Here is a 12,398-nt window from a genome sequence, read left to right on the forward strand (position 1 = left end):
CTGAGTTTCAGGCCAGCCTGGTCTACAGAGTGAGTTCCAGGACAGCCAGGGCTACACAGAGAAACCTTGTTTGGGGAGGGCGGGGGGAGTTACTTATTTTTGGTGACACTAGAGATCAAATCTGGGGACTCGTACACTCTGATGGCAGGTGACGTGTCACTGGACTTTATCTCCAGCTTTTAGAAGTCATCCTTAATGACAGTTTAAGTTCATTCTTCTGTCGGAGGTGCGCGCAGTAGGGGAATGTCTTAGCGTGTGCCAGGAGGTGTTTTGGACGTCCTGCTGCTTAGGCAGCCGGGCCATCTCAACAGTAGTGTCCACTTTCCTTCTGTCAGGCGAGGTCTTCACTGTGGGGCGGCTGGAAGCGGTTTCACTGAGCAGTGAATACTGGGGCATCTCTCAGGCTCTGTGCTGTTAACGTGTTGGCATGAACTGTATAAAGTACAATTAGTAAAGCCGTTCGGAGCCTCACTCCACCTGCTGGAGGGTGAAGGGCCACATAGCTCTGTGAGTCACAGGTCAGTACGATTGAAGAAAGACGGGTGAATCAGGTCACACGGCAGGTCCACGTAGGACATGTGTTTGCTTGTTTGGTCACGTGTGGACCAAGGTGACTAATTTGGACGTTTGGGAGTAGGCTTGTTGTCTCTTGTCACTCCTGTTGACACTGTACCAGCCAGAGCTGTTTCCACATCAGCCTCACCACCTTCACTGGCTCCTGTTTGTCACTGTCTTTCTGGTTCACCGGGCATCGCTGTCTTGTTCTCTGTGGGTAGCTCAGCCTTGCTAGTCAAATCTGTCTCCATTCCTCGTTAGATTCAACCCTGTGAGACAGGGTGGGGTCCGTGTCACCAATGGGGCTCCTGTACAGCTAAGTAGCAGTTTATGTTAACGCACTTCAAACAGTGACCGACAGTACTAGGACTGCTGTGATGTCTCAGAGAAAAAAAGAGAAGTTTTCTGTTACAAAAATTCAAGGGTCAGTAGTAAACACCTGCATGGCATTTAATAGTAGAAAAGTAGGCGCAGACACTTTTGGAAGATTGGACTTGTAGCTATAGTTTTTATACCATGAATAATTATTTGAGAAACATTTAAGGGCTTTTATCTACAAAAACAATCTTATTTCTTATTTTAGACAAATTGAAAAGCATAGAAAATAACGGGAATTAATCCCCAGTTCTCCCAGCACTCGAGAATGAGCGCAGAGAGCATGTGTGTCTCCATCCAGTTGTCCTCCCTGTGCACAGACACTTCCTGTGCATACAGATAAGAGAGTGCATTGGGGGTTGTTGGTAATGTGCATGTTCATCACACACATGTAATCCTCTAAAGACTCCATCAAAGCAAGACTTTTAAGTGGCCGCCGGGCTCCGCAGGGGCGCGCACACACACACACACACACACACACACACACACACACACACACACACGTGTGGGGGAGTGTAGGTGCATCCCTGATTAATTAGTTCTTGGGTGTGACTGTGGTAGTGAGTAGCGAGCCCGAAAGCCACAGCCTTTGTTTCTTAGCCCCTGCCCTGGTGAAATGCACTGTGGCTGTAGCCTCTGAGACTGAATGCCACTGTGTAGACCTGCCCTCCAGTGTGACCGTGTAGCCTGCCCTCCAGTGTGACCGTGTAGCCTGCCCTCCAGTGTTACTGTGTAGCCTGCCCTCCAGTGTTACCGTGTAGCCTGCCCTCTAGTGTTACTGTGTAGCCTGCCCTCCAGTGTGACCGTGTAGCCTGCCCTCCAGTGTGACCGTGTAGCCTGCCCTCCAGTGTGACCGTGTAGACCTGCCCTCCAGTGTGACCATGTAGACCTGCCCTCCAGTGTGACTGTGTAGCCTGCCCTCCAGTGTGACCGTGTAGCCTGCCCTCCAGTGTGACCGTGTAGCCTGCCCTCCAGTGTGACCGTGTAGCCTGCCCTCCAGTGTTACTGTGTAGCCTGCCCTCCAGTGTTACCGTGTAGCCTGCCCTCTAGTGTTACTGTGTAGCCTGCCCTCCAGTGTGACCGTGTAGCCTGCCCTCCAGTGTGACCGTGTAGCCTGCCCTCCAGTGTGACCGTGTAGACCTGCCCTCCAGTGTGACCATGTAGACCTGCCCTCCAGTGTGACTGTGTAGCCTGCCCTCCAGTGTGACCGTGTAGCCTGCCCTCCAGTGTGACCGTGTAGCCTGCCCTCCAGTGTGACAGTGTAGACCTGCCCTCCAGTGTGACCGTGTAGCCTGCCCTCCAGTGTGACAGTGTAGCCTGCCCTCCAGTGTGACAGTGTAGCCTGCCCTCCAGTGTGACCGTGTAGCCTGCCCTCCAGTGTGACCGTGTAGACCTGCCCTCCAGTGTGACAGTGTAGACCTACCCTCCAGTGTGACAGTGTAGACCTGCCCTCCAGTGTAACCGTGTAGGCTGCCCTCCAGTGTGACCGTGTAGGCTGCCCTCCAGTGTGACCGTGTAACCTACCCTCCAGTGTGACCGTGTAGGCTGCCCTCCAGTGTGACCGTGTAACCTACCCTCCAGTGTGACCGTGTAGACCTGCCCTCCAGTGTGACCGTGTAACCTACCCTCCAGTGTGACCGTGTAACCTACCCTCCAGTGTGACCGTGTAGACCTGCCCTCCAGTGCGACCGTGTGGCCTGCCCTCCAGTGTGACCGTGTAGCCTGCCCTCCAGTGTGACCGTGTAGCCTGCCCTCCAGTGTGACCGTGTAGACCTGCCCTCCAGTGTGACCATGTAGACCTGCCCTCCAGTGTGACCGTGTAGACCTGCCCTCCAGTGTGACCGTGTAGACCTGCCCTCCAGTGTGACCGTGTAGACCTGCCCTCCAGTGTGACCGTGTAGACCTGCCCTCCAGTGTGACAGTGTAGCCTGCCCTCCAGTGTGACAGTGTAGCCTGCCCTCCAGTGTGACAGTGTAGCCTGCCCTCCAGTGTGACAGTGTAGCCTGCCCTCCAGTGTGACCGTGTAGCCTGCCCTCCAGTGTGACCGTGCAGACCTACCCTCCCGTGTGACTGTGTAGCTTTCCCTCCCGTGTGACTGTGTAGACCTTCCCTCCCGTGTGACTGTGTAGACCTTCCCTCCAGTGTGACCATGTAGGCCTGCCCTCCAGTGTGACCGTGTAGCCTGCCCTCCAGTGTGACCGTGCAGACCTACCCTCCCGTGTGACTGTGTAGCTTTCCCTCCCGTGTGACTGTGTAGACCTTCCCTCCCGTGTGACTGTGTAGACCTTCCCTCCAGTGTGACCATGTAGGCCTGCCCTCCAGTGTGACCGTGTAGCCTGCCCTCCAGTGTGACCGTGTAGCCTGCCCTCCAGTGTGACTGTGTGGGCCTGCCCTCCAGTGTGACTGTGTAGCCTGCCCTCCCGTGTGACTGTGTAGCCTTCCCTCCCGTGTGACTGTGTAGTCTGCCCTCCAGTGTGACCATATAGGCCTGCCCTCCAGTGTGACTGTGTAGCCTGCCCTCCAGTGTGACTGTGTAGCCTGCCCTCCAGTCCCTGGCCTGTGGTTGGAAAGCACCATATCGAGCTCTGATCGTGGGAGGGGCTTCTGGGGGTGACCTCTTCTCTGCTTCCCTCCTCTGCACAGAGCCTGCTACACTGGAATATTGCAGGTTTGCTGTCCTCTGTTTTTCCTGAGTTCTATGTAACTTCATCAGATGAAGGTTAGAGTTGATTTGGCTTGCAACTTTTGGTACTAGATGAAGCCACGCCCTGCAAGCAGTAGGCAACTAATTACATTACTCAGAAGCCACCATTTCCTGTGGTCTGTTATTTAAATCTTGGTTTTGGTTAAAATTCCTATTTCATGAGATATTTTTCCTCTTCTACTAATCATTGGTGAAAGTGGCCGTATTCAGTAGAATCCATTTCAGGATGAGTGGATTGCAGGGTGTACCTGGTGGAGCAGTGGTCATTCTGTCATGTTTCCCCATGTTACAGATGGCTCAACTGTTCTCGGGGGTCAGAAACCTTTTCAGGTTCCTCGGAGGCCAGGTTCCTCTGGGGCTTCTGGGGCTAATTTGTGAGGCCTGGCAGCCTGTGTGGCCAGGGCTTGCGGGTGACGGCTGTGTCGATGGTGTGTGCTCTTCTGCAGCTAGTGCGAGAATGTAAGGAAGTCCTGAAGGGCGGGCTCCTGATGAAGCAGTATTACCAGTTCATGCTGCAGGAGGTCCTGGGCGGCCTGGAGAAGACCGACTGCAACATGGATGCTTTCGAGGAGGACCTGCAGAAGATGCTGATGGTAAGGGGCGGGGCAGAAGATGCTGATGGTGAGGGGCGGGGCAGAAGATGCTGATGGTGAGGGGGGCCTTTCTCAGTCTATACGCTGTTAACCATCACACACTCCTAACTGACACACTCCTGACAGAGAAGTTACAGTGGGAATTGAGGGATACTAAAGCTCTTGTAGCAGGTGTAGTGGAGATAGTCCCAATATTATATCACCAGGATATTCTGACCCTGTTTCATAATAAGTCTAGAAAAAGTCATGCCACAAATCTGGGAATCAGGAAGGGCCGGAGGGACGTGTGCTACTAGCTCTCTCCGACTAGAATAAGTAACCAAGCGAAATAAAACATTGGCGTCCCAGAGGAGCCGTGTCCATGATCATGATGAAAGTTTTTAATGTGCTTTTCTTTTTTTTTTCCACATTATTATACTTTCCTATATTTTGTGATGATTTCAGTTACTTCACAGGAACCTGAAAGGTTTTCAATGTGTGGTTGCTGAAGACTCACACAGTTGGAGAGTCCTCGTTTAGACATCATCAGGCTGTGGGGCCATCTTGTTTCCCACCATTCCCTGCTTTCCACAGTCGCTGCCCTGCCTCACCCTTCTGCTTCCTTGTGTGTTAACAGGTCCAGTTGTAATTTGCTGGAATCTCTGAAACATGTCATTTCATATTTTTGTCTTTAGGTGTATTTCGATTACATGAGAAGCTGGATCCAAATGCTACAGCAGTTACCTCAGGCTTCCCATAGCTTAAAAAACCTGTTAGAAGAAGAATGGAATTTCACCAAAGAAATAACCCATTATATCCGGGGAGGAGAAGCGCAGGCCGGAAAGCTTTTCTGGTAGGAACCTTGTGTTTGAATACCTTCCTTCTCGCCGTCCTAGATCCTCAGATCCCCGGTACACATACGAGTGTCAGGCAGGCAGTGTCTGTGTGAGCAGAGGTTCTCCCCGGGGTGGGTTTGCCATCTAAGGGGCAGCCACAGTGTTTGGGGACATTATCACATCGGAGGGGAGGGTGCTGCTAGCTCCCAGGCGGCAGAGGACTGGAGCCCCATTGCAGGCACAGGCAGCAAGAAATGGCCCGCTCCAAAGGTGGGGCTTGAGCCTGGGATATGTGTCAGTCAGGAGACTTGGGTCCTGTGAGGGTGGGGTAGGCTGGCGTGTTTGAACTTGGTGGGGTGCCCAGAACTGAGTCTTTTCATTTCATCAACAGTGGTTTGGGGGTGTCATGTGTCTCTTTATAAACCTGCTACATACTCCGAAGGGTCAGGAACAGGGCTCGGGATGCCTGAGCAGTCCCTGTGTGCTTATTCTGGGGAAATGAGCATCTGGTTGGATCAGGCCTGCTGTAGATGCTGGCAGAGTTCTGACCCTGAGGCAGGCTGAGGCTATAGACCCATTGCCCCCTGCTGCTGCGGCTTTGGCGGTGGCAGCGGCAGTGTGCCTCCTCTCTCCCCTCCTTTCACTACTTTCCCCTTTTTCTGTGAATTGTGTGTGCTGGCCAGCTGTGCATCCTGTGTCCTTCAAATTCCCAAAGCCATCTCTGGACTTTACCTTTATGCCCTTGTTCTGAGATCAGCTCCCAGGCTCTACCGCAGCCTCCCTGGGCTGCTGCCTGCGGCCTAGCTCGGGGGACATCCCAGCTCTCCCGTGGCCATGGCCGTGGTCGTGGGCACTCCCCGCTTGCTTTCACACCCCACACCCCAGAATGGATCCTGCACTCTCAGCACCAGCTGCACACTGCTCACGTCAACAGGACTGCCAGACTGTCCCCGCTGAGCACTCGGCAGCTCCGGGCAACGGGGCTGCACACAGTAGGCCACTGTGCGGCTCCATGCTCATGGGCTGGGCGCATGGCGCCTGCTGCCCCACGTGGACCACGTGGCCCAGTTATCTTCATGATTTGTTCCCCCCCCCTTCCTGCAGACCTTTGTCCAAGGGTTGCCTCCCTGTCGCATTTAGAAGTTCCCATTCTTGTTTCTTTCCATCCAGTAGAGGGCTTTGTCCAGTGAGCTCGCTGTTGCTTCTGTAGAACAGAATAAATGCATCCCGACGCCTTATATGATGTTCTGAAATCCCTTTTCTGATCAAGTCTCCTTCCCATTCAGATATTTTAAAGCCCACCTGCTTTGATGGTCGTTAAAGTTGATTAAACTAATTTACGTTAAATCCAGGCCCTCCAGAGCGCAGCCTGACCTCTGCTTCAGGGTCTCCTGTCAGGTGTCACAGCCCGATGAGCACCTCTGCGTTTCCCTTTCCAGACAAGCCTTGTGCTTGACAGGGTTTCCTACCTTCAGCACGTTCCTTATTGTTCCTCGACTCCACTCCCTCCCTCCCTCCCTCCGCTCTGGTTAATCCTGCTAACACTCAGCCTTTGCTTGGGGCTGTGGTGGGGAACCTTTCTGTCCTCAGAGGCTCCGCTGCAGAGGTTTGGTCCTCTTGTCTGCTCTCAGCCCTGCCCCGTTTCTTTCCCCTCTGATGACGGGTGTGAACTCACCCGCTCTCCCGCCAGATCATCACCGCCTTTCCTTGACCATCGTCGAGGTGGATGGTGATAGTGAAGGGTGCCACCCGCTCTGCATGCTTGGGTGTTGATTGACACCAGTGTGTAGGCGGTCTGCTCGTTGCGAAGGTTCAGGTGCAGAGTCGGTCTTCACCCGCTGTGAGAGGTAACCTGGCGAGGAGGCTCGGAAACAGCTCTGCTTCAGTTTCTGCTGCTTCTCCATCGCATCATTTGACTTGTTGGAGGAATTTTATGCCATCTCAAACATTTAAGCAATAATGTTGTGTAATCAGCGACTCCTACACACAGCTTACCACCATGGTTTATACCCAGGGCCGTGTATTAGAACAAAGGTGGGCTGGCTGTCACCTAGAGCTCTTGTCCTCTCTTCAGTCATGTGCTAAGAGAAAACAGTCTGTAACTGTTGGGGTACCAGCTGATTCTCCTTCTGCTTTGCCATTCGTCCCCAGTGACATCGCAGGGATGCTGCTGGAATCCACGGGGAGCTTCCTGGAATCCGGCCTGCAGGAGAGCTGTGCTGAGCTGTGGACCAGCGCTGACGACAACGGTGCTGCTGACGAGCTAAGGTTGGTGCCCCACCAGCTCTCTGCCCTCTCTAACCTCTGGATTCTGGACACTGATGGAGGGGATTGTCAGAGGTCTTCTGGTTATGGCTTTATGTGAGAACTTTTTACAGGCAAACAGATTTTAACACAATAAGAACAGTGGCTATTCGCTGACTATGGCTGTACCCACAACACCATGGCTGTGCTTCCTGGAGAATCTTAGGGTGCTACATTTTTGTCTTTTAAATCTCTGGAACAGCCCATGCTGCCTTTTAATGCCATTTGGTACATTTCTGTTGTTGATGCGTGGCGTCTCCCTTCTGCTGAGCGTTAGGGTAAATACAGGAGCCGTGGCTCATCTGCTCAGTGCTGTCCCGTGTCATGCTGGTGTGTGATACCGAGTCACTGAAACTACTCCCTCCCTGTCTCTCTTCCTCCCTCTCTGTCACTGTGTGTGTGTGTGTGTGTGTGTGTGTGTGTGTGTGTGATGTGGGTGGGGGAGCGAGGGTGGACCCTGTAGCTTTAAGCTGTCACTGAAAAGTCGCCAAGAGAACTGAAGACTAGTAGCAGCGTTCTAGGCGGCAGCTCTTAGGATGCTCTAAGGCTTGCCTGCCAGAGAAGGATCTCGAAGTTCTCTCTGTGGAAGGGCATTGGTGCCCCACTGGACCTGCTCCGTGGTGTCCCACCCTTGTGACCAGCTGTGGTGGCAGCGCTGTGTCACACAAGTCATCATGAGCCTCAGCACCAGAGACTAGAGAGTAGTCATAGTCACCAAATGGTTTCAGCTTCCTTTCAGGTATTATGAGCTCTCAGACTCTAAGAATGTGTCATCGTAGTATCTAGAAAATTAAACATCCTGTTACTTGAGGGATATTTGTTGTCCCCTACATACACTGGAAGGACTCAGGTACTCACTACAACAGTCTGAGGATCAGTCCTCTGAGTATTTGGCCACATTCTCAGTAACTTCTTGTCCCACTGGTGAAATCCGAGGACACTGATTGCGCTATGCTTTGAAATTCACTGCATGTCTGTTACTCACTGCTATTGTCCCCGCGGGCCCCCGTGTGAACTAACTAAACGTCACCCCTGCAGGAGGTCTGTCATCGAGATCAGCCGAGCCCTCAAGGAGCTCTTCCATGAAGCGAGGGAGAGAGCCTCCAAGGCCCTGGGCTTCGCCAAGATGCTGAGGAAGGTGAGTCCGCCAGCTGAGCGCCGCTACCCTTCTCCCAGGTCCTATCTTAAAGCTGATCCTAAAGAAGTTTCTGTTCTGCAATCCTAGGACCTAGAGATAGCAGCCGAGTTTGTGCTGTCTGCGTCAGCCCGAGAGCTCCTGGACGTTCTGAAAGCAAAGCAGTATGTTAAGGTAAATCCCGTGCTGTCTTCAGAGTCCTCCATCCCTGCTGCATTCCAAACAGGCCACTTGTTCATAATATTCCGAGTTAACATTCTGGGCTGTAGAGGCTGCACCCTGACCTTACCTGTTCACAGAGCACACTTCCTCACACTTAACTTTCTTACAAATGCAGACAAAGAGTCAAGCTCACTGTATACTGCTACTAACTTAGTTATGCATTTTAAATATGCCAGTGTGTATTTAAAACAGCGGCTATAATCATGACTCTGAACGATATAGCTGACTTTTGGTTTTAATGTATGCACTCGGGCCCTCTGCAGTCCGCAGGGTAAATATTTGGCAACAGTCAATCATCCTGGTCCCCGTCATAGTTACTTCTGGGACCTATCTCTGTCCTCTTTAAGTTGTTGGAGGTTGATCACTTTGGGACCTGCATGACGTGTCATTGGCCACCATACACCAAACCCAGATGTCTCAGGGTTTCCATTACTGTGACGAAACACCAAAACACCGTGACTAAAGCAATGTGGGGAGGAAAGGGTTTACTTCCTTCACACTTCATATCCTTGTTCATCACTGAAGGAAGCCAAGTCAGGAACTCAGGAAGGGCAGGAACCTGGAGGCAAGAGCTGATGTGGAGACCACGGAGGGGCGCTGCTTACTGACTTGCACCCCATGGCTTGCTCAGCCTGCTTTCTTATAGAACCCAAGACACACCATGGGCTGGTCTCTCCCCCATCAACCACTAATCAATTCAATACCTCTCAGGCTTGCTTACAGCCCGATCTTATAGAGGTGTTTTCTCAACTGAGGCCCCCTCCTCTTCAGTGACTCTGGCTTATGTCAAGCTGATATCAAACTGTTCAGCGCACTGGGGATGCATGACACCAGGGAGGTTGGTGTGGAGCCCACACCTCTGTTGTGGCCTCGTATTCCATGTTAAAGTGACTCCGCCCCCTCGAACAACCCCAACAGTAGCATCAGCAGGTTGTCCCAGGTGTGCATGTGTACACATACACACACACACACACACACACACACACACACACACACACACGTGTGTGAGGACAGTGAAGCAGTGCCCTGGGCCTGGAGAGCCTTCAGTGCCACTGCCGGGCTCCTCCAAGCCCCTCTCCCTTCCTTCTCACAGTTCAGTTCCACCTGTTGCTGGAACCACTTCCTCCCCCCTCACACTCATCTTCTTCCCTGGACCTGCTCGCCTATCCGCTCCTGCCCTGGAACCCCTAGGCTGGCCTCCAGCTCATGCCTCGTCAGCACCTGTGCCCTGGCTGCTTCTGATCCCACGTTCCCTAGCTTAAGCACGGGTCGTTTCCTTTCCAGGTACAGATTCCTGGGTTGGAGAACTTGCACGTGTTTGTCCCCGACAGCCTCGCTGAGGAGAAGAAGATTATTTTGCAGCTACTCAACGCTGCCACAGGAAAGGACTGCTCGAAGGATCCAGATGATGTCTTCGTGGACGCCTTCCTGCTCCTCACCAAGCACGGGGGCCGGGACCATGACTCAGAGGACGGCTGGAGCGCGTGGGAAGCTCGGGCCGTCAAGATCGTGCCTCAGGTGGAGACTGTGGACACCCTGAGAAGCATGCAGGTGGGTGGGCCTCCCCGCCGTCCGTCGGCTGGGATGGTCGCAGTGCTTATCAGAAACACTGGGGCAGCTTACAGGCCTCCCCTCACTACTCCGACGTGTGTGCTCCCTAGAAGTAGTCCTGGATGGCTCACTCCATGCAGTTAGCGCGACTGTACTAGGAGTGTCCCAGCAGGTTTGTTAAGTGTGTCGGCTTATACTGGGATGTTTGAAATGACTGCACACTTGATGTACACAGTTTGTGGTCAGTCGGTTAGATCTTAAAGTTGTCATTTCATCGATGAGGCAATAGTTCCAGACAGTGCAGTTTAGAGTGCCCCTGAAGAGCAGAAACGGTGTGGTTTAGGTGTCACTTGTGCCAGGAGGGACTCCTCATGGGGCCTGGTCAGGTTTTGAGGTTCACTGATGACTGCTCTCAGGAGGCTCCTCACATGTGTGTCCAGCTTAGGGGCAGTGAGAGCAGGTGTTCACCACATCTGGAGCTCTGCTGGACCAGCCGCCACCGGCTCTTCCTCCCCACCCACCCAGTGAGAGCAGGTGTTCACCACATCTGGAGCTCTGCTGGACCAGCCACCGCCAGCTCCTCCTCCCCACCCACCCAGTGAGAGCAGGTGTTCACCACATCTGGAGCTCTGCTGGACCAGCCACCGCCGGCTTCTCCCCACCCACCTGTTCTTTCTCTTGCGCTCTAAGTCAGGCGTGCCCACTCGCTTGTTTAAGTCAGGAGTGTGGCAGCGGATGTAAACGTGTCCTCCCGGCTCTGTCGCTAATCACCAGCATGGCAGCCAGTCGTGCTCAGTGGCCGATCTGCCAGGGTTCCTGGCCCGGCCACAGCTTAGGCGCCATCGCCTCTCCCGGACACTTGTGCCGCCCTGCGTGGGCTCTTCCGCCTCCCCTCCTCCAGGCCTCCGTTAGGACTGTGACTTGTTTGAAAGTGAACATGGCAGCAGGCAGGCTGCTCCCAAATGCTGCGGTGAGTCAGTCTCAGTGACTGACGCCAGGGCGCACACCTCATCCCCCTGGTAGACTCGAGGGTGGTGCTGTTTGGGGCGGGAAAGCGCCACTGGCCTGTTTTATGCCTTGTGTTTGGTTTTCCTTCCAGGTGGACAATCTTCTGCTGGTCGTCATGGAGTCTGCTCATCTCGTACTTCAGAGAAAAGCCTTCCAGCAGTCCATCGAGGGGCTGATGACCGTGCGCCACGAGCAGACATCCAGTCAGCCCGTCATTGCCAGAGGGTTACAGCAGCTCAAGGTACTGCCATCCTTGCCTCTGGATGGAAACTGTAGAAGTGTCACGTGTGTGAGGTGATGTCATGAGAGGGTGTGAGTGCCCCCCTTCTTCCTAGTGTACACTCATGTGTGTGTGTGAATGAGACGATCCCTTGGTATTTCCTGAAACTGTAACATTGGAAAGGGTGGAAAGGAGCTGGTCCGTGGCTGTGTGGGTCTCGTGGCTGCTTGTTTACCAGAGTTGAGGTTGGGATCTAGGTCTCTCTCTTCTGTTAAATCTCTTTAGCCATTAGCAATTAGCAGTTTCCAGTATTTGCTGCAGGTGTTCATTTTTTTCCCTTGGTTTTTTGGAGACAGGGTTTCTCTGTATAGCCCTGGCTGTCCTGGAACTCACTCTGTAGACCAGGCTGGCCTCGAACTCAGAAATCCGCCTGCCAGTCGGGCGGTGGCACACGCCTGTAATCCCAGCACTCTGGGAGGCAGAGGCAGGCGGATTTCTGAGTTCGAGGCCAGCCTGGTCTACAGAGTGAGTTCCAGGACAGCCAGGGCTACACAGAGAAACTCTGTCTTGAAAAAAACAAATCCAAAAAACCAAGGGAAAAAAAAAGAAATCTGCCTGCCTCTGCCTCCAAAGTGCTAGGATTAAAGGTGTGCGTGCGCCACTACTGCCTGGCACTACAGGTGTTCTTTATCCACAGTCAAAAAGCATTTGTCCTACCGCTCAGCATGTGACTCAGTCAAGTTAACTGTAACAGAAAGAACCAGCGTGGCAGGCATGAGGGCCAACCAGTCCAGTCGGCGGCAGCCACGACTTTGCATCTTTCCGAGCTTTCCTGGTTTAACCGCTGCGTCTGGTGCCGTCTCTTGGGTCCCGTTTTTATTCGCTCTGCCGTCAGGCAAGCCTTCGTAGCTTCAGA

General features: G+C 53.3%; 1 protein-coding gene across 2 annotated transcripts in view; it reads left to right on the forward strand.

Moving 5' to 3' along the window:
• Positions 1-12,398, forward strand: part of Map3k4 (mitogen-activated protein kinase kinase kinase 4) — an 88,743-nt gene that overhangs the window by 53,482 nt on the left and 22,863 nt on the right. For both annotated transcript variants that reach the window (XM_052169371.1, XM_052169372.1), the window contains exons 5-11: positions 4,081-4,227; positions 4,902-5,059; positions 7,194-7,310; positions 8,385-8,484; positions 8,572-8,655; positions 9,988-10,254; positions 11,354-11,503. In XM_052169371.1, coding sequence (XP_052025331.1) covers positions 4,081-4,227; positions 4,902-5,059; positions 7,194-7,310; positions 8,385-8,484; positions 8,572-8,655; positions 9,988-10,254; positions 11,354-11,503 — 1,023 coding nt within the window. The remainder of the gene's footprint in view (positions 1-4,080; positions 4,228-4,901; positions 5,060-7,193; positions 7,311-8,384; positions 8,485-8,571; positions 8,656-9,987; positions 10,255-11,353; positions 11,504-12,398) is intronic.

Source organism: Apodemus sylvaticus, chromosome 23 (assembly GCF_947179515.1).
Source record: "Apodemus sylvaticus chromosome 23, mApoSyl1.1, whole genome shotgun sequence".
Classification (NCBI taxonomy): domain Eukaryota; kingdom Metazoa; phylum Chordata; class Mammalia; order Rodentia; family Muridae; genus Apodemus; species Apodemus sylvaticus.